At 41.4% G+C, this 22485-nt stretch overlaps 2 protein-coding genes across 2 annotated transcripts in view; both read right to left on the reverse strand.

Moving 5' to 3' along the window:
- Positions 1-18082: 18082 nt before the first annotated feature.
- On the reverse strand, positions 18083-20167 carry gdf6b (growth differentiation factor 6b). The gene is made up of 2 exons (XM_056417780.1): positions 19831-20167; positions 18083-19235 (listed from the first exon to the last, which is right to left on the reverse strand). Exons 1-2 carry the CDS (start codon positions 20165-20167, stop codon positions 18340-18342), a joined length of 1233 nt encoding a protein of 410 aa, XP_056273755.1. The 3' UTR covers positions 18083-18339.
- A 690-nt stretch (positions 20168-20857) lies between these two features.
- LOC130195914 (fibrocystin-L-like) overlaps positions 20858-22485 on the reverse strand; it is a 62541-nt gene continuing 60913 nt past the window's right edge. Inside the window, exons 75-76 of the mRNA XM_056417709.1 lie at positions 21702-21855; positions 20858-21443 (exon numbers count right to left, since the gene is read on the reverse strand). Of these exons, the coding sequence (XP_056273684.1) occupies positions 21220-21443; positions 21702-21855 (378 nt within the window). The 3' untranslated portion in view covers positions 20858-21219. The remainder of the gene's footprint in view (positions 21444-21701; positions 21856-22485) is intronic.

Raw genomic sequence — 22485 nt, forward strand, 5'->3', positions numbered from 1 at the left:
GGATCAAAACACGCTTTCATCGCCGCTCACGCCGACGACGGCCGAGAGAGAAAAAAACATCGTGGAACTGCTCGGCGTGATCACAATGTTACGATCACAACGCTGTACGGCGCTCGAGGAGAAAACACTGAGCCACGATATCCGAGACAAGATAAAGATATGACACGACTACGTTTACCGTCACAATAACTCACTTATTTAGCTGTAACTGTCTCCAAACATGCAGCATGTAAAGTATAACAGGGACGGGATAACATCAGGACACAGTGGCTTCATAGTAATGGTTCTGTCCGAGGTCAAAGGTCAAAGCTACAACAGATAAAATCCTCACATTGGAGTTGCTTGAAGAATGACCTGTAATCAATAATTACTTTTCACGGATCAAAGATGAATATGCAATGTTGAGGAAGTAAACTCACTGAATGTATTAGATGATAAAAAATACACAATATCTACAAAATATGCACAAATTAGAGAGAAAACATGAATTCAAGGCAACGTCATCATATTTTTATCTGAGCTATTGCTCAACAGATTGTCCACAAATATATTTGTGTATCGATCTTCATGACACAAATGCATATACAGGACTGTCTCAGAAAATTAGAATATTGTGATAAAGTTCTTTATTTTCTGTAATGCAATTAAAAAAACAAAAATTTCATGCATTCTGGATTCATTACAAATCAACTGAAATATTGCAAGCCTTTTATTCTTTTAATATTGCTGATTATGGTTTACAGCTTAAGAAAACTCAAATATCCTATCTCTAAATATTAGAATATCATGAAAAAGTATACTAGTAGGGTATTAAACAAATCACTTGAATCGTCTAATTAACTCGAAACACCTGGAAACACATTTTCAAATGTTTGATTTTGTTTTGCTGTTATAAATCTTTTTTTAACTTGGTCTGAGGAAATATTCAAATTTTATGAGATAGGATTTTAGAGTTTTCTTAAGCTGTAAGCCATAATCAGCAATATTAAAAGAATAAAAGGCTTGCAATATTTCAGTTGATTTGTAATGAATCCAGAATGCATGACATTTTTGTTTTTTTAATTGCATTACAGAAAATAAAGAACTTTATCACAATATTCTAATTTTCTGAGACAGTCCTCTGTATGTATATATATATATATATATATACAGTATATATACATATATATAAATTATATATATAATTATATTTATATACATATATATGTATGTATATATATGTTAGTATGTATATATATAATTATATATATAATTCTATGTATATGTATATATATATACATGTATTTATATATGTAAATATATATATATATATATATATATATGTATATATATTAATATATGTATATACATATGTAAATATATATATATGTGTATATATATAATTATATATATATACAATTTATATATATAACTATATATATATATATATGTATATTTATATATTCATATATATATACACTACCGTTCAAAAGTTTGGGATCACCCAGACAATTTCGTGTTTTCCATGAAAACTCACACTTTTATTCATCAAATGAGTTGCAAAATGTATAGAAAATATAGTCAAGACATTGACAAGGTTAGAAATAATGATTTGTATTTGAAGTATTAATTTTTTTCTTCAAACTTTGCTTTCGTCAAAGAATGCTCCTTTTGCAGCAATTACAGCATTGCAGACCTTTGGCATTCTAGCTGTTAATTTGTTGAAGTAATCTGTTGAAATGTCACCCCACGCTTCCTGAAGCACCTGCCACAAGTTGGATTGGCTTGATGGGCACTTCTTGCGGACCATACGGTCAAGCTGCTCCCACAACAGCTCAATGGGGTTGAGATCTGGTGACTGTGCTGGCCACTCCATTACAGACAGCAAGCTGCCTGCTTCTTCCCTCAATAGTTCTTGCACAATGTGGAGGTGTGCTTTGGGTCATTGTCCTGTTGGAGGAGGAAATTGGCTCCAATCAAGCGCTGCCCACAGGGTATGGCATGGCGTTGCAAAATGGAGTGATAGCCTTCCTTATTTAAAATCCCTTTTACCTGGTACAAATCTCCCACTTTCCCAGCACCAAAGCAGCCCCAGACCATCACATTACCTCCACCATGCTTGACAGATGGTGTCAGGCACTCTTCCAGCATCTTTTCACCTGTTCTGCGTCTCACAAATGTTCTTCTGTGTGATCCAAACACCTCAGACTTGGATTCATCTGTCCATAACACCTTTTTCCAATCTTCCTCTGTCCAATGCCTGTGTTCTTTTGCCCATACCAATCTTTTCTTTTGATTGGCCAGTCTCAGATATGGCTTTTTCTTTGCCACTCTGCCTAGAAGGCCAGCATCCCGGAGTCGCCTCTTCACTGTCGACGTTGACACTGGCGTTTTGCGGGTACCATTTAAAGAAGCTGCCAGTTGAGGACCTGTGAGGCGTCTATTTCTCAAACGAGAGACTCTAATGTACTTGTCTTCTTGCTGAGTTGTGCACCGGGGCCTCCCACTTCTCTTTCTGCTCTGGTTAGAGCCCGTTTGTGCTGTTCTCTGAAGGGAGTAGTACACACCGCTGGAGGAAATTTTCAGTTTCTTTGCAATTTCTCGCCTGGAATAGCCTTCATTTCTAAGAACAAGAATAGACTGGCGAATTTCACATGAAAGTTCTTTTTTTCTGGCCATTTTGAGAGTCTTATCGAACCCACAAATGTGATGCTCCAGATAATCAACTAGCTCAAAACAGTTTTCAGCTGTGCTAACATAAGTGCACAAGGGTTTTCAAGGGTTTTCTAATCATCCATTAGTCTTCTAAGGCGATTAGCAAACACAATGTACCATTAGAACACTGGAGTGATTGTTGATAGAAATGGGCCTCTATACACCTCTGGAGATATTTCATTAGAAACCAGACGTTTCCACCTAGAATAGTCATTTACCACATTAACAATGTATAGAGTGTATTTCTGATTGATTTAATGTTATCTTCATTGAAAGAAACAATGCTTTTCTTTGAAAAATAAGGACATTTCTAAGTGATCCCAAACTTTTGAACGGTAGTGTATATATACATATACATATATACAGGACTGTCTCAGAAAATTAGAATATTGTGATAAAGTTCTTTATTTTCTGTAATGCAATTAAAAAAACAAAAATGTCATGCATTCTGGATTCATTACAAATCAACTGAAATATTGCAAGCCTTTTATTCTTTTAATATTTAATAATTTTTTAATTGCATTACAGAAAATAAAGAACTTTATCACAATATTCTAATTTTCTGAGACAGTCCTGTATATGTCGATCACACCAGATAGAATATTATGACGTTGCCTTGAATTCTTGTTTTCTCTGTAATTTTTGCTCATTTTGTAGACATTGTGTATTATTCATTATCTAATACATTCAGTACATACATTTCCTTAACATTTAATATTTATTTTAGTTTCACATATTTTCTTGTAGCTTTGACCTTTGACCTCGGCTCTTACGCTTGTAGCTACTTTAGGTCACTTCAGGGCATTTTTGTCGAACACTTCTGAAGTGAAGCTGCTCCTGGGGACACATGTGTGCTCCTCTTCCTCCACGCTCCCCCGTCTTGGTTTTCTCTGCCGCTTCGTTCTCCTGCTCTGTGAGCAGATAAAACCCTGAGTCGGCGGTTCACACACACAATGCTCCTCTATCACGTCCACGCCACGCCACACATTTCCTCTTGAAGTTACCACACGTTTCCTCAAACTGCTTAAAGAGCCATGATTGGAAACAGACAGCTCGTGTTCCTCCCAGCCACGGTAGCCCGACATGTATTTAAATCTTTATTATTTACCTTCATTCCAACTGATAGTTGTTTTTATTCTTAAAATTAAACTCTGGGAAACGTTGCAGTTTGCTGGGGATTCAAACCCTCGATCACACTTTAAGCTTCAGTTTAAACCAAAATGTTTGTGTGTGTCGTCCCTTAAAGTCTGCATGGGAACCGCTCCCTGTGAATACATGAATCTATGTGTGTGTGTGTGTGTGTAGGTGTGTGTAGGTGTGTGTGGCATAGCAGCGGGGCTTTTCCGTCTTGTCAATGGAAAACATTAGTGTCATGCCCCCCCCCCCCCTCCCTTGTTTAATTCAGTCCATCAACACTTCCTCCTGCAGCCTGTTAGTGTCACACTGCATTTCCTCTCCGGCCTCAACCGGAGCGACTCGCCACAATCAGGCCCGGTTCAGGTTTCCCTCCAAACGGCAAAAGGGCTTCAAAGTCAATAACGGCCTTTTTGATTTTTATTGACCCAAAGTCTCCCCCCCCCCTCATTTCTCTGTCTGCCCCCCACTGAACGCCACTCCCCCCTCTCTCACTCTTCTTTTAAGGGGAATAAATGATAGTACGCGGGCCGATTGTGTGCCGAGGTTTGAGAGCGGCGACGTCTCGCTGATTCAAGGCGTTCAGAAAGAAGAGCTTTTAGTTGATTGATTAAAAATGCCGTTCATTTTTTAACTCAGTAGTAACTGCAGAACAGTGATGAAGAGCTGAAGCTCTATCAGCACTGAAAATAATAATATATAAAATCAGTTGAAAGCTGTCAGCGCTGTACTCATTGAACACAATTATTATGGCTTGTATTAATTACTTTTAATGGTCTTCATTACTTACTTTAAATAGTATGTATTACTTATTTGTAATGGTTTTTATTACTTATTTTAAATAGTATGTATTACTTACTTTTAATGGTTTTTATTACCTACTTTAAATAGTATGTATTACTTACTTTTAATGTTTTTTGTTACTTACTTTAAATAGTATGTATTACTTACTTTTAATGGTTTTTATTACTTACTTTAAATAGTATGTATTACTTACTTTTAATGGTTTTTATTACTTACTTTAAATAGTATGTATTACTTACCTTTAATGTGTTCAACTGTAGCTTCGCTTTGTGTGTATTTTGTGTTCTTATTACCACATATACAGTTGGAGTGCGTCTCATCCTGGACTTTCTGCTATTATTTTATATTTGTTATTGTTTTGTGTTTGTTATTGTTTCATGTTTGTTATTGTTTTATGTTTTTATTGCTTTATGTTGGTTATTGTTTTATGTTTTTATTGTTTTATGTGTGTTATTGTTTTATGTTTATTATTGTTTTTGTTTGTTATTGTTTTTATGTTTTTATTGTTTTATGTTTATTGTTGTTTTTGCTTGTTATTGTTTTATGTCTTATGTTTGTTATTGTTTTATGGTGTTATTGTTATTGTTTGTTATTGTTTTATGTTCATTGTTGTTTTGTGTTTGTTATTGTTTTATGTTTATTGTTGTTTTTGTTCATTATTGTTTTTAAAATTGTTTTATGTTTGTTTTTGTTCTATGTCTTTATTGTTTTATATTTGTTGTTGTTTTGTGTTTGTTATTGTTTTATGTTAGTTATTGTTTATGTTTGTTATTCTTTTATGTTTGTTATTGTTTTATGTTAGTTATTGTTAATGTTTGTTATTCTTTTATGTTTGTTATTGTTTTATGTTAGTTATTGTTAATGTTTGTTATTCTTTTATGTTTGTTATTGTTTGTTATTCTTTTATGTTTTTATTGTTTTATATTTGTTGTTGTTTTATATTAGTTGTTGTTTTATGTTTGTTGTTGTTTTATGTTAGTTATTGTTTATGTTTGTTATTCTTTTATGTTTGTTATGGTCTGTTCAGGGACGACAGATGCTAATGAGCTGAAGCTACAGTCTGGTACGGAGCATCAAACGGTGACATTTATGTTTTAACTACATGGTCCCTTTTAAATAAATAGAATAATAATTTCCAAAAAAACTAATCTTTCTTTCATAATCCACTTGCCTGCTTCCTTTCTTCAGTTTGCTCACTTGTTTCTCAGTTTCATTCATCCCACATGACATGGGTTGTACTTTTTACTACATTTATCTGGACACTCTTTGCCGATTAAGATTTTACACTCTGCGTCAGAAGGGCTCAAAAAATATAAATATATCGCTTTTCTCTCGTAAAAGTCTTTTGTTTCAAAAGGTCATCTTCTAAGTAAAGGTTTTGTTTTGATGACATTCAGACTGTCATATTGTTTTCTGAAGGTTTTAAAAGAGTCAATCTGAACAAAGCTCAATCTCTCTCTCTCTCTCTTTCATTCCTTCTCGCCTCAGTTTCACTTTGAGTGTTTCAGTGCCAGTTTGCTTCAACACCAGCAAGAATATAATGAGAATATATGTATCTGTCGGCAGTCTCTGAATAAGTTGTTGAAAGTATTATGACAGCATCATTTAGACAGAAATGAACGTCATTCCTCGAACCACTGCCAAGCCGGTTGTGTTTGATTGTTGTGTTTTTAAACCCCAGTATCAGTTTGACAGTTCGCTCCTTACACATCTTGGATCCATATTATTGCTTGTGAGTTGATGTCTATATATGTATATATATATATATATATATATATATATATATATATATATATATATGTAAACTAGACTTTAATATAACCTACCAAAGCTTTTACATGGATGGAGCGAGAGAATCAGAATAATTCTAATTTCAAGTTTTATATTTTTTTTAAATCACACTCCATTTTTGATAACTTTTAGTGGTCATTTTCCCTCGAAAAATAAATAAACATCACCTGCTATTTCTCGACGTAGACTTTAATATAACCTACCAAAGCTTTTACATTTTAATTTTATAAGAAGAAGAAACAAGTCAAACTTCTCGTATATATATACATATATATATATATATATATATATATATATAGAGACATCAACTCACACAGTGATTCAAATGACAGTTTTTTTTACAGTCCATTACATTCAAATATATATAAATATATATAAGATTTAACTGATGAAAACAATGTATGTTTAGGCCTCTGCTCGAAAATTGCATACCCAAACTAAAAAGGGTTTATCTCTGCAACCACGAGGGCTATTTGAAGACTTTTGGTGTTATAACAAAAGGCCCCACATGTGATTTTCTGTTCAGATGTCTGCATATCAGTTTACTGTATATGTTACTGGTCAGAGAGTAAATGAAGATGGCACACCGCAAAAATGTTTCAGGCAGAGCCAGGCTACCTGTGTCCCTCTGTTCACAGACCTCATGCTAAACTAAGCTAAGCTAAGCTAAGTGGCTGCTGGCCACGGCTTCACATTCATAGCACAGGCATGAGAACAAATGAGCGTATTTCCGACAATGTCAAACTTTTCCCTTTGTGAGAATCCACCTGTGTCCACAACAACATGTACGACTCTGGGGATGCGTCACATCACACGGTCGTGGCATTAAAGTTCTCCTCTGTGGACTTCTTCGGAGGATATAAAAATAAAAAAAAGAGTCTTTAGTGAGAAAGAACAGACAATCTGTAGGTAATCAACCGGCCATCGGCTGCCTGTGATCTTTTGTGGGGAATCGGCTCACTAATGTCTCACCCTGTGTCCTGTGTCATTTCCTTTTGATGTGATGTGGCCAGTGATGATCAGCGATCTGGCTGCGTGTAGTAAAGAGCTCTCAGCAGGCACTTTTAATTACCGGGGGGACTGATTTTGGCCGTGGAGCCCACCCCGTCTGGTTTTTATTTCCAACTGCAGACTGACTGTAAAACAACACTACCAGCGCCGTCACCCAAAACCAAAGCCGCTCGTGTACCAAAGCAGCCGGGGCCCTGATTATCATTCTGTGTCGGGCATGTGAGCGACAGTTGCTCTGTTTTTACTTACTAACCCCCTTCCTCCCCTCCCACCTTCCCTCCTTCGCTTCTCCCTTTCCTTTAAGTATCTTTCTGCACACGTAAAAAAAAAAAAAAAGCTGATGTCAAGTGCACACGCTACATGCTCTATCTCAGACAAATCAGAGCCAGCTGCGTCCGCATGGGAGAGTTCATATTAGAGAGATATTGCAAACATCTGCATGTTCTGCGTGTCCTCATCATTTAGATCCCTGTGTGACAGTAAAAGGAGAGGAGACGAGGGGAACACCCGCTAGAAACTCTGCCCGGTTTGTTCTGCTGCCAAAAGGCCTGACTGATGGGGCACACACACACACACACACACACACACACACACACACACACACACACACGCACACACACACACGCACAAAGTCGGGTTTCCATAACTTAAGAGGACATTTCCTGGAAACTTACCGATCCATAATCGCTATGAAACCTTAACCTTACCCTAACCTAAGCCTTGATGCTGAAATGTAACAGTTTACGTGATGGATTTTTTCCCCAAAGGGAAGGGAGGACCCCGCAATGTAGCCGTAGAGTGAGATTTAGGTCCCCACAATTCCTAGCGCTATGTTTCCCCCCTAATTTCATTCCCTATTACTGGTGGATGAGATCATATACGACAGAGTGCCCCGTATGGTGCCCGCCCAGTGGAGAACACATGATGCCCTATATGCTAGAAAACGTACCCCCCCCCCCCCCCTCCCCATGCAGCTGGATCCCTTTGCTTTCTTTCCCTCAGGGTTACAGCGGCTCCACCGACAACATTCGAGCAATGCTATTGCTGTTGCATTATGGGAAATGTAGGATCCGGTGTCGTCAGAACCTCCCCTATAGTAGTGACTGAGAGTCAAGATGTCTCGGATCTTGTCACTTTAGGTATTCTTCGTTTCTTTTTTAGACAAACTGAAATTTTCCGACTATATCTGGATTAAAACACAGATTAGCACTTCAGTGGCTCTTAAATGGCTCTTATTATGGTAGTACTTATAGTACGACTTATGGTATTACTCATGTTATTACTTATGGTACTTTTGTCGTTCGACTTTCTTGAGGAAATGTTACTTCCTGTTATTCTTGTTGTTCTTAGTTTGTACTCTAGGTTGAATGCACTTATTGTAAGTCGCTTTGGATAAAAGCGTCTGCTAAATGACATGTCATGTAATGTAAATTTCTCAACAATTATTGGATGCATGTTCAGTCATTCGTGGTCCCCAGAGGAGGAATCATCGTGAAGTCGGTGATCCTCTGACCACGACCCCTATTGGATGGATTGACATGCAGTGTGGTGAACTCGTAATTTCTCTTTTTAGCACCATCGTGGTTTTTGTCAAAAATAGCAAATGTTTGCGTGCTAAAAACGCGAAGCATCACCAATGTGAGGGTATTAGCATGCAGGCGTTAGCTAGCATTTAGCTCAAAGCACTTTGTCTTTCAAATGTTCTTTCTCATTTACTTCTTTCACTCTTTCTCTCCCTCTGTTTGTATCTTCTACATGAACACACACACACACACACACACACCCTCTGCTGGCCCTGGTCCTCTTCAGAGAACAAGGAGTGGTATCAGGACTTTTCCTATCTCCATAAAACGTCCCCGTTACGAGGTGTTGTGGATAACGTGCATCTTTAAGATGTCAAAAAAAAGTGGATCCGCCCCGGCTGCCCTCTCATGAAACCCTCACCCGAGGCCACAATCTGTAGGAGAGCGGAGGAAGATCAAGCACGGGAAGGAAACCAGAGGATCTTGTTCAAAGTGCGGAGACGCAACATGTGTTCCAGAGCATGTGTTCAGATGGAGATAGGGAGGCTGCCGATACGAGGCTTCACGTCGGTCAACTTCAGTTTTAACAAGTGAAATCTAATTCCTGTCTTTGAACTTTAAGAGGAAGAAAAGTGCCGGTATTTCTGGCCGAGCGCTTCAGACACATAATCAACAGGCTGTGATGGCTGATAAAGTTGATAACATTTTTTTGTTGAGCCAACAATTCCCTCTGCAAAATAATGCAAACACTATGTGACAAAGAGATGTGAAGTAACACATTCTCAGTGTAAACGTATAGCGAGCTGCACTCAGCGGTACATTGTGGAGAGGACTCAGACATTTACTTATTACATGGCATGTATACAGGTATACACACTCACCCACCAGGACTAATGCTACAATAGCTTAGCTTTGAAGAATTGTAATAGCGTTTAATGTACTGCACAGTTATGCAACCTTGTTGTTATCATCATCTTGTATTTCTTGACTTTTTTTGATGACTAAAGGCCACAATTCATTTAGAGACTGAAGTCCATGTCCAGAAATAAAAAGCTGTTTTGGGGGAAAAGAGGAAAAACAACCATCCAGCTGCCCAAACAGAACAGAATTGATCATCCACAACCCCCCCCCAAGCCTTTATTTTGTAAGTGCCTTTGTATGTTTTAAGTCATTTTATTTTGAAGCTCTTCCGGCAAGACCAGAAGTAGATGTAAATCTCATGACTTCGCAAAAAATATCCATTAGCTGACTGAAGGAAAAGGTGTTCATCAGTGTTTTTCTGAATTACATAAGTTACTTTATGGACCGAGCTGGAACAGAAAACAACTCTGTGTTTTATTTGGGCTTTGACTACATGTTTAGTGACTTTATTCTTTAATTTACTTGTATTGTATTGCATGTAATAAAATGCTAATGTTAGAGTTTAGCTGTGTGTTCCCTTTAAGAATGAGAACATGTTGTGATTAAAGTCCACATGTATATATGATCTAATCTCATTAATGTTTACATCATAAGAGCTCATTTCTGTTTTATTGGTTCCGTCAGCTCTTACGCTGATTTCTGGAAAATAAATGGAGAGAGAAACTCTTAAATGTGTGTTTGTCAACGCGGCTCATGGCTGAACACGAATAAAAGAACTTCTGGAGACATCAGTACGCTCCACTCGTGTCCGGCTGGGGTCCGCTACAGGTGGTGTTGTTTCTACAGTTGGTCAAGATTTTAGAAAAACTTTCTACTGGACTGCACAGCATGACATGCCGACTGGAAATAAACAAACCAGTACCTATTATTTATTCCCAGTGAAAGATACTTGATTCCAATTTGGTGAACAATCAAATTCATACGCAGCAATTCTGGTATTTGTGAACATCTTGGGGAACCTTTGTACTTTTTAAAACGACTAACCCACAGGTTTAGTCCATAAGTGGACATTAGTTCTGACGTTTGGGTTTGATTGAAAACAAACAGTTGCAATCAGACCCAAGTTATCCATCTGTGGTTTGAAGATGAATGTGTCTCTTTACAGCCTCCAGAGCCTTCACGCTCGTGGCTCAGGACCAGATGGAGTTCCCGTTGGAGCATTTCTCAGAAGATATTTTGTCAAAACCTGATCTGTTCTCTAGAATTCGGGATTACCTCGGACGGTAGTGGTAATAACATAAGCGTTGCATTCTCAACCGGTGTCAAGCGGGAAACATTCCTTTGCTTTCTGGTGACATTGTGCCAGCAGGAAACTGAGACGGGAAACGAGGATTTAACTTCAGATAATCAACATCACATTTTCTCCGTGGGTTACACTCGGCCTGCGGGATTTGTCTGGGTTTTACAGGATAAAACAAGACATCTGTCGTCGACAGAGTTATCAACGCTAAAGAGAGGAGACTTGTTTTTATTATCAAAGCATACTTCTCTTGTCCGTCTTGTAATGCATCAGCTCGTTGGTACACACAACGTGCTTTTGTACTTGTGCCCACAGTGTTTGGAAGATTTCTTTTCTGAATGAATAGAAAGATAATATGGTAGTTTGTTTTTAATGATAGACGATACTTGTTTACACAAAAGTTAACACAATATACAAAGAAAGCAGCATTTTCTTTTCAGGTGTCTGTCATGCTGCTGATGGAGGAGGAGGCGGAGGAGGTCCGAGGTGGGTTTTACTGCACACTGCAAACTGACTGCTTGCAATTTAGAAAGAAGTAAATGAATACACTTTAAACTAGAACGGGCACTCGGTAGAGCGCATACCTTCGCCGCAGTCACTTTTTTTGGGCACCTTTTCATGACCTTGACCTTGACCTTTATCCCGATCGATCCCCAAATCTAATCAAATGGTCCCCGGATAATAACCAATCATCCCACCAAATTTCATGCGATTCGGTTTAATACTTTTTGAGTTATGCGAATAACACGCAAACACACACACACATACAAATATATACACAGCGATCAAAACACAACCTTCCGCATTCTCAGAATGCGACGGTTGTGTTTTGATGATGTCGATCAGGAGCATCGTCGTACGTTGTGTGTCTAGTGTTCATAATATGAGTGATAGTGATAGATCGGTGTGTGTGTCACTCACCTGTGACGTGTGCTTACAGGATGTCACCACATCCAAACTCTGAGACGCCTTCTGTTGTTCCAGGTGACATTCAAGAAGATGCTGTGACCCACAGAGACCATTCTCCTCCTCCTCCTCCTCCTCCTCCTCCTCCTCCTCCTCCTCCTCCTCCTCCTCCTCCTCCTCCACCAGCACTTTGCTCTCTCACTCAACTGTGTAATCCTTCTTCTACTCTGAGTCCACATCAGTCAGATCACAGGCAGATCGTCTCTTCGCGTCTGATTGAAATGTGGAGAAAGTCAAAGCCCTGGAGTAAAGTGGAGCCGAGGTACAATGTTATGTAACACCTGTAGGACCCAGTATTGCATGAATACTAAATCTCCCTGCACACACATTATTACCTTCGCATTGAAAATGCCGGAAGGTTATGTTTTGATCGCCGTGTATTTATTTATTTGTATGAGTGTTATTCGCAAAACTCAAAAAGTATTGAACCGAATCGCATGCAATTTGGTGGGATGATTGTTTATTATCCGGGGACCAGTTGATTAGATTTTGGGATCGATCGGGTCAAAGGTCAAAGGTCATGAACAGGTCAAAATCTTTCGCAGAACTCAAAAAATATTGAACCGAATCGCATGAAATTTGGTGGGATGATTGTTTATTATCCGGGGACCAGCTGATTAGATTTTGGGATCGATCGGGTCAAAGGTCAAGGTCAAAGGTCATGAACAGGTCAAATCTTCTTGAATCGCATGAAATTTGGTGGGATGATTGGTTATTATCCGGGGACCATTTGATTAGATTTTGGGATCAATTGGGTCAAAGGTCAATGTCAAGGTCATGGAAAGGTCAAATCTTTTTTTACCATAGCACGATACATTTTTGTCCAATTGGCATGCAACTAATGCTAAAATGTTCATAATTCAATGCCCAATCTTGTGATATGCGAAGGTATGCGCTCTACCGAGTGCCCGTTCTAGTTTATTTATTTGTTTATTTGTATGCGTGTTACTCACATAACTAAAAAAGTATTCAACCGAATCGCATGAAATTTGGTGGGATGATTGGTTATTATCCGGGGACCATTTGATTAGATTTTGGGATCGATCGTGTCAAAGGTCAAGGTCATGAAAAGGTCAAAATCTTCTTTTTACCATAGCACAGTCAATTTGTATCCAATTGGCATGCAACTAATGCCAAAATGTTCATAATTCGAAGGTATGCGCTCTACCGAGTGCCCATTCTAGTTTGTAATGTTTAATTGTCGTTCTTCTTGGCCAAATTTGGACAAAGTATGATTGAATTCACTCTGTCTTCTAAATTCCAGTCTAGTTTTTACATTTTACGCATGTGTTTGTATTATTTTGTCCACTCTGTTCATACCGATGAGGATGAAGGCCTCTCTGTTCAACGCCACCTAGAGAAAACACATCCTCTAAATCAGGGGTCCCCAAACTTTTTCCTGTGAGGGCCACATAACTTTTCCCTTCTCTGATGGGGGCCGGGGTCAGTGTGACGATCGCAGGGGTGCCTAAATGTAAACATTTATTGTTTTCCAGAAAGCCACACATAACCAAATATTAATAACCCTTTCCGGGATCTTCACAGAAAAAAAAGTCTGGAAATAAATAACACTATTTATGAAATAAATAATAACCAAATAACCCTCTCTGGGTTCTTCACAGAGAAAAGTCAGGAAATAAATAACACTATTTGTGAAACAAATAACTAATATCTAATTCCGTTCTATTTGACAGGGGCTAGTCTAGGATTTGCGTGGCCAGACTGAAAAATAAATCATAATGGGTCTCCGGTATTGTTCAGGGGGCCGGGCCAAATGTGGAGGCGGGCCGTGTCTGGCCCGCGGGCCTTAGTTTGGGGACCACTGCTATAAATAATCAACACGTTGTCTCCTTCATGAAAGTCAGATGTACACTACCGTTCAAAAGTTTGGGGTCACTTAGAATTGTCTTTAATTTTCAAAGAAAAGCATTGTTTTTTCAATAAAGATAACATTAATCAAAAACACACACTATACATTGTTAATGTGGTAAATGACTATTCTAGGTGGAAGTGTCTGGTTTCTAATGAAATATCTCCAGAGGTGTATAGAGGCCCATTTACATCAACTATCACTCCAGTGTTCTAATGGTACATTGTGTTTGCTAATCGCCTTAGAAGACTAATGGATGATTAGAAAACCCTTGTGCAATTATGCTAGCACAGCTGAAAACAGTTATGCTGGTGATATAAGCGATACAACTGGCCTTCCTTTGAGCTTGAAGTTTGAAGAACAAAATTTATACTTCAAATATTAATCATTATTTCTAACCTTGTCAATGTCTTGACTACATTTTATATTCATTTGATAAATAAAAGTGTGATTTTTCATGGAAGACACGAAATTGTCTGGGTGACCCCAAACTTTTGAACGGTAGTGTACGACAGGTCTGTAGTTTGAGCTCGGTGTTCTGAACAGTGTGAGTGTGTAACGTCCTCTTATTGTGATGCAGTACAGATCGAACAAAGACCACGGCAAAGACAGTGACGTTCTTCATAAGTTGCATCTCCACCAGCTGAGCTGATGAGGAGGAAAACTATATGACGTGACTATATTTCAACATTTATTTAGGGCCTGTTTCAAATTTAGATTTGGCTGGTTTGGTGCTGCCGGATACTTTTTACACGCAGTTTTAAACTCGACAGCTAAACGTAAAAGGGGGAAACGCTGCAGCAGAGACGGACACACAGAGCGAGTCAACAAGCCGCTTCCCTCGCGTGTCGGGGAGCAGACACCGAGGTCAAGATGACAACACGTCACTTTTGCCGGCGACAAAAAAGCAAACAAAGGAGACACGTGTTTGAAGAACATCGAGTAAATACTTTGGTTTTCTTTCTGTCTTCTTGGACTCGTCACATGTTGTAAACCATCTCGTTCCAGATCTCTGAGCTCACCCCTCATCCCTTCTTTTCATCTTGAATGCACTCGGGACACATGTGTGCGGAACATTTGAACAACACAGAAAAAGTGAGCAAGAAAACAGAAAAACATGCCCCCCCCCCCCCCCAACTGTCGGATCCTGGACCCGATTTACATCCCGCTTTGTGTCCCGAGCGAAAAACAGTTTTCTTCATCTCGCAGCAAATCTACCACAGTGCAGAACGGCTCTGTGCGCCGCCATGGAGACGGAACATTCCGGTCTTTTGTCCTCCCCTGGCTGTTCAGAGCAGCTGCTTCAAACCGGACGCCCCTTTTTTATATCTCACCTTGTTGTTTGGGGGGGGGGGGGCTGCCCTCAGAGAGCATCACGCGCATTCCTTCCCCGTCGCCCCCCCCCCCCCCCCCACACACACCTCCCTCCCCCCCAGATTGCCGCCCTTTTTCTAAGGGGACGTGCACGTAGATTTAATGTCCACAGCCCACGGAGACAATGCCCCACTTGACCTTTGACCCCAGTGAGGAAAAGGCAGGCTTAATCTGATGTTGAGATCCTCGACTGCCATTGTATGTGGGGCAGGGGGACTCGGTATGGCTCTAGACTGAAGGGGGGGTGGGGGGGCGGGGTCAGTCCCTACATCTGCACACCAAGTTGTGTGTCACATATTGTCTCCCCCCCCCCACCCCCCACACACACACACAGAACCACAGCCCACCCAGGGAAGATGGCGCTCTTGTCTGCTGACCCTGTCTTCACCCTGCAAACCGTCACTCACCCGTCTATTCACTGCAACACCACAGAGGACGACCAGCGAGCCTCTCAGCTCCTGACCATTCGTTTGTATCGGTCAATAAGCCGTGCGCTGTACCTTTAAGAGCAACAGCAGTCCTCGCTTTCATCATAGGATATCTGGCCAAAGGCAGAACAGATACTTTCCAGTACTTAGGATAAAGACGGGAATAGCTTGGCTCTGGACCTGAGGTTTACCACATGGCATCTCTCCTCTAAGAGTAAACAATACATGCTGGACAGAAAAGAAACATATGTAGAAGTTTTTACACTTCTTGTATGAATTAACCATACGAGATATATAACTTGTTCGTGAGTGAACTTCAGAGCTGCTGGTAGGTGAGTCAGGCGAGCTGGTTCCCCCTGCGTCCAGCCTCTGTGCTAAGCTAAGATAACTGGCTGTTTCTTATAATTAATAAATAGAAATGAGCCCCATGCATGAGGTTGTGTTTTTTTTTTTTGCATGCTAAAGACCAATTTTCAAGCAGGGATCAAGTTAGATAGTTTAAAGGTACCATCATAATAGTTTAGTTCACTAACTAGACAAATATGACATCATAAAAACTGTTGACTTTATTGTTCTGCTATTTAAAATGAAAAAGAGTGAAATTAAGACTTTAAAACAAGCACCATAACTAATATTAGTATAGTATTAGCAGTGATGAATTGTGAACACACAAGTATTAGTAAATTCCACAACAGCATTCTTAAGATCAAGACATTTTAATTTGCCTGTTACTCTACACATCTTACAGTTCAGACAGTTTATAAGAATAGATTAATTTGGTTAAACAATTTTACAGATCATTTTACTGTGTAAAAATACATTATCAATCAATGTTCTGCTTTAATGAGGTTGGCTGCAGGAGAGCAAACAGATGACACTGATCCATCCATTCATCTTACTGACAGTCAATATCGATCAGTATAATATATTATTTTCAGATTCCAGTAAATAATAAAACAAAATATATAAGAGGCTAAAATGTGCTACCAATGTTTTAAACAACAGTATAGCCTAAAAAAGTTCAACAAACAAATACAAGGTTATTTTGTTTGGTGAATAATTATTTCTTATGTATATATACAACAAAAACACTGATAATACCTCAGTATTTCACATTGTGACCAGAACATAGCCCATATGTGTTTATTTGAACCTGAGCATCCAGATGTGTGACTCATGCCGTCTGGAGGTTGTGTCGGAACAAAGTGAACAATAAAAAAAAAAAAGAAATGAAATAACTTATTCATAGAACATAAATTATTATTTCCAAATATTTACACATGGTACCTCTGAACATCAGTGCATCGCAGACAAAATTATGTATCTCAACGAAAAAAAGTAAACTGGTGAGAAACCCTGCGCTGGTTTTTCGGTGGAAATGGAATCCGTGGTTCAATGTGATCAAACAAATAAAAAGGACTTCACACTCTCTCCAGCTCTCGAGGACGTTCCCTGAGTCGTAGGTCAAGTGCTGAAAATCTGATTTTTTAAAAATCCTGCAAAGATGTCACCTAATATGTCGATTATGGGAATAATCCGTCTTTCGGTTTCCATAATAGAAGAAGAGACAAACGTGTTGTCTTAAATTAAAATGGATTGACTGGTTTTGGAGGGCGATGACATTGCTGGGCTGCTTTGACCATTTGGGGGACTTCACATTTTTACGGTTTCAGTTGTGTATATTAGCGTACATTGTACCTGGATTCTTTTTACTACAGGACGTGCTTTTAAAAATATACTGCAGTCTGAATCTAACACCACATATATTAATCATATGCATATAAGTCTTTGTAGTACGAGCAGTCCATAAAGGTTTAACATAGTGCCTGTGTTGCAAGGGCCAAACAAGGGGGGTTGAAATTATAAGAGACACCATTGTTCTCCTTCATTTTCATAAGAGTAAAAGATTAATTTTCCTTAAAGTGGGGATATTTAATGTGTCTCTTTTTAAAGAAATGGTTCAACTTTTTTTGAGGAAATTATTTGCTTTTCTTCCTGAGAGTCACATGTGAAGCTCGATATCACTGCAGTCTGGAGGCGGTTAGCTTAGCTTAGCATAAAGACAGGAAACAGGGGGGACCCTGGCTCTGTCCAAAGGTAACACAATCCACCTATCAGCACTTCTGAAGCCCACGAATGAACATGTCACATCTCGTTTGTTCAAGATGTTATGCTCAGCTAACCAGCTGCTGGCTGTAGCTTCATACGCAGCATCTTGTCATCTAACATCCTGCAAGAATGTGAATAAGGGAATTGAACAATTAAAAAAGAATATTCTTGATTTGGCAACAGAAAATATATATAGTTTCCAACATGTTTATCTGATCGTACATTCATGAATATGCAATCACTGTCGTGTTTACGTGGCCAGAACGTACAGAGAAAAATAAGAAAACAAACGTCTGAGGTATTGATCTCGACCCGGTTGGCTGCACGGTGAGGAAAAGCATCGCTACGTTTTTCTTGTCAAATAAAAGAAGCACGTTTTCCTCATTTCAGGCGCAGCCTCGTCTCCGTAATGCTGGCCGACGCCCACTCAACCCGAGGCGAGGGAGCGGGGCCCGGCGAAGCTCTGCTCCATGACTACCGGCAGCCACAGGACTCCACCACCATGTCCTCGTACTGTTTGTAGACCACGTTGTTCCCCGAGTCGATGTAGAGGATGCTGATGGGGCTGAGCTTGGACGGGGCGCAGCAGCTGGGCGGCATGTTGCTGGGGTTCATTGAATTCATCAGAGTCTGGATGATGGCGTGGTTGGTGGGCTCCAGGTGGGAGCGCAGGGGGAAGTCGCACACCCCCTCGCAGTGGTACGCTTCATAGTCCAGCGGGGCGATGATCCAGTCGTCCCAGCCCAGGACTCTGAAGTTAACGTGCAGCGGCTTCTTGCTGCACCGGGATTTGGACTTCTTGCCGTGTCTCTTCCCGTGGCGGGTCTTGGCCGCCGCCGCCGTCCTCCTTCTCCTGCTCGCCTTGGCACCAGGGCCCCTCTCTTTGGCCTTCCTCTCCAGACCCAATAACGCTCTCCCCTCTCTCCTCTCACTGAAGAGGGTCTGCCTCTTCTGAGACCTGGTGAACACCACCAAGATGGCCTTCTTCTGCTGGGGCCGGCCGAGCCTGTGCAAGCCCAGATGCCGCAGGTCCAGCTCCCTCTCGGGGTTGTCCAGCATGGCCCGGAGCTCCAGGCAGAAATGCTTCCCCTGGCTGAGGTGCTGCTGCTCTTTGAATATTTCCCAAACGTCCAACACTTCCCACTTCGGCCTCCGGGCGTCCTGCAAGTCCAGCGTTTTGGAGTGGAGCAGCTGCCGGTCGCGGCAGGAGAGGAGCTGGACGTCGACGGGCTCCGTTTCCGAAATCTTGACATTCCCAGACACTTTGGTGTATATCCTGAGCTCGGCTCCCAGCACCTCCGCCTTTTTGGAGAGCGTTGAGACGTCGAACAGATACTGCTGTCTCCTCAGAGGGAGGAGTGGGAGGTCATCTGTGGAAAGCATTAAAGCAAGCGGGGTCAGACGCATTCTCACGGGGACGGTGTTACATACCACAGAGATGCCAAATCCGACAGGAAAGAACATCACACTATTGTCTGCACCGAATTAATGTGGGAGACAAAGTATTAGTCATGGGTGTTCAACCCTATACCTGCACACACAGACACACAGACACACACACACACACACACTTGTGTTTCCATCACTTTAGCTTTGGCTAACATTGATTTTCTGGAGATTTATCCGAACCAAACCTAACCCGAGTCTTCACCCTCATATGTAAAGATGTACATGACGGGGACCTGCATCGTGTCCCCAAAAATAAAGTGAGTCCCTGAATTTTGTCAATATTTGTGTCAGTTACACAAACACACACACACACACACACACACACACACACACACACACACGTCTTCACCCTCAAATCAGAATCAGTTTTATGTATTGATGTATGTCATGGTGATCTGCATCTTGCTCCCAAAAGTAAATTGAGTCCCAGAATATTGTCAAAAGATACAAGTCCCCACCTTGTGCGTAACACAAACACACACACACGCGCGCGCGCGCTGTGAAGCCTCCACATACCTTGTCCATTGTCTACAAAGCTCGCAATGGTGTTGGCGGCTTTGGAGGAGCGGAAGAAGCTGGCGTTGAGTCCCAGCCGCTCCGCCGTGGAGAAGGTCCTGTAGATCGACAGCATGTAGTCGTGCGGCTCCACCGAGTCTCTGGAGGTCGCCTTATAGTTCCTGTCGACGTGCGGCGGCGCGTAAAACTCCTTGAAATACTTCGAGGCTTCTTGTGCGTCAACGATCCTGGACACCTTGCTGCTCTTCGGAGGGGAGATGGCGAGGGCCTGAGAGCGGGGGATCCCGCAGACGAACAGCAGGGCCCCGCACAGCGAGGCGACGCGGTAGAGATCCATCATCCTCTGGTTTCCTTCCCGAATCAGAGCCGGAGCCTGAGCAGTGGCACCGGGGAGGGGTTGGGGTTGGGGGGGGGGGGGGGACCACCACGGGTAAAGCCGGAGCTGACCTCTGCATCCACTCCGCAGCAAGTGGCTGCTGCGCAAAAGTGCGCACAGCTCCCGAGGACCCGCGGTGCAAAAGTTTAAAGAAGAAAAAAAAAAGAGGGAGGTGGGAGAACACGCCCACATTGTGCTGTTATCGTTTAATGGAGGGCGCAAATTAAGGCTGTAAAACTAATTGTTCCTCCGGCGGCCGTCACCTCCCTCCCGGGAGGCAGATGTGCGCTGAAAGGACGCTCTTCAACTTCCGGGGGACGCTCACCGAAACGGGTTTTTTTCTCACACAACGAAATTGGCTTTAAAAAAAACTTTTTGTCTCAGTTTTAGAAGTTTGTAACTGTTGACTGTGCCTGCGTAAAGGATGAATTTAGGATTTACCACGGGGTCTCCCGCCCTCTAGTGAGGGGCGCACATATCGCCCCGAGGAAGACTCTCAGCCAATCAGCTCCCCTTCAGCACCATGGACAGAGTCCCCACCCAGCATCAGGAAGACACGGATGCAATAAATATGTGATGAATGACGAGTAGAATTTATTAAAAAGAGAAAATATACATATACATATATATTTGTAATCATAATACAAATGTAAACCTCATATCTTCCTTCATGTCGTTAAGTACCTGCACCCGTTTTACCATAAAACATTTATGTGTCCTCCACCCTGAGAGTAACCATTAAAACATTTACGCATAATACAATAAAGAAACAAGAAATATCACCACACAGTCCTCACAGAGGGGAGGGGTGGGTGCTCTTTATTTACCTTCTTTAACTATGAGTTTTAAGAAATAACCCCATCCACGTTCATTGGTTTAAAGTGCTAAATCGATCCCCGGAAACAGAAAACCCATTCACGATATATTTTAAAATATATATTTTTTTCTTCAGCGGACTTGTTCGTGACGAGGTGTCCTTCCTAAAAAGAAATCTCTCGACTTCACAGAACCATCTAGCAAATGGGGTCGGCGTCCGAGCAGCAGGCCACGGCGTAGATCACGCTGGCCAGGCACAGACCGCCGGCCGGCACGGGGGAGGCGGAGCCGAAGATGCTCCACTCGCCGGTGGCGACCGTCGTGGTCGTCGGCATCTGGGTGGTCGGAGTGTCTTTTACGGTGAAGGCGCGAGACTCGGCGCCCCACGTCTTCAGGGTGAAGACCATGGTCAGGTCGTCTCCTGCGGGGAGAGGAGGAGTCATTGCGGTGGCGATCCGGGTCGCCCGGTGAACACGAAGGACGCGCCACAAGGCAACGCCAAGATATTCAGTTTCCAATCGTTAAAAAAAAAGAAGAGTAAATATGCAAATCCTCATGTTTGAGAAACTGGAATCTGAGATTATTTGGCATTTCTTTGCTTGAAATCAAATCTGAAATGAGTATTTATGTCTTATTTTAGCTCTATAATGAGAAACAAGAATCTAGGTTTTTTTTCCACCTCTTTCCTGGATGGACAGGTCGGTGAAGTTCGCCCAGCAGCTGCTGAACAGGATGGTGACGTTGCCTTCCAGTCCGTCCACGGCGGTCCCGTCGGCGTTCTTCAGGCTGGCTGTGACGGTGAGACTGGTCACTCCCACGGCGACACAGTTACCCTGCAGACACACGGGGCAGCGATGACCTCCCGTACCCACAGATTAGGATGTTTTATTTCTGCCCTCAGCTCAAACCTGATCCTGATGACTTTCATTCTAAAATGGCGGGTGAGCTCTCTGCGTTGACATTTGATAATCTAGTTTTACCACTAAGGGGAACACGATGTCTGTGGTGACTGGTTTCCGTCCTCGGCCAATCGGCTGGGATCCTGTTCTTTACTCGCTTTTACGTAGAGATTCCAGGCTGTGTGTGTCTCTGGGTGAGGATCCCGTTAAATTACATTTCACAACCGACAACACAACTGTATAGAAATTATTTTCCTGGTCTCCCTCTGGTTTGTCTCAGATACGGTAAAAAACATGCGATCTCCCCGCCACCCACACGTCATTACCTGTGTCAGTTGCACCTGTGTGCCGCATACATAAACTACCTGCCACACTGATACACACTCCACCCTGAGATAGGCGCCACGCTCCAACATGCAGTGGGTACGGAAATGTGATATTTCAGTTTTTCTTTTTTAATAGATTTGCAAACATTTCTACATTTCTGTTTTTTTCTGTCAACATAGGGTGCTGAGTGAACATCAATGAGAAATAAAATGAACTTTTTTGATTTTAGCAAATGGC

The sequence above is a fragment of the Pseudoliparis swirei genome, chromosome 1 (genome assembly GCF_029220125.1).
Source record: "Pseudoliparis swirei isolate HS2019 ecotype Mariana Trench chromosome 1, NWPU_hadal_v1, whole genome shotgun sequence".
NCBI classification, from domain to species: domain Eukaryota; kingdom Metazoa; phylum Chordata; class Actinopteri; order Perciformes; family Liparidae; genus Pseudoliparis; species Pseudoliparis swirei.

What these genes read in the sequence shown, in the direction of transcription:
- gdf6b (XM_056417780.1), bottom strand. Translation starts at nt 20,167, where the DNA reads ATGGATCTCTACCGCGTCGCCTCGCTGTGCGGGGCCCTGCTGTTCGTC. An exon ending in CTTTGTAGACAATGGACAAG is followed by an intron (nt 19,236 to 19,830) that starts GTATGTGGAGGC and finishes TGCTTTCCACAG; the next exon opens with ATGACCTCCCACTCCTCCCT.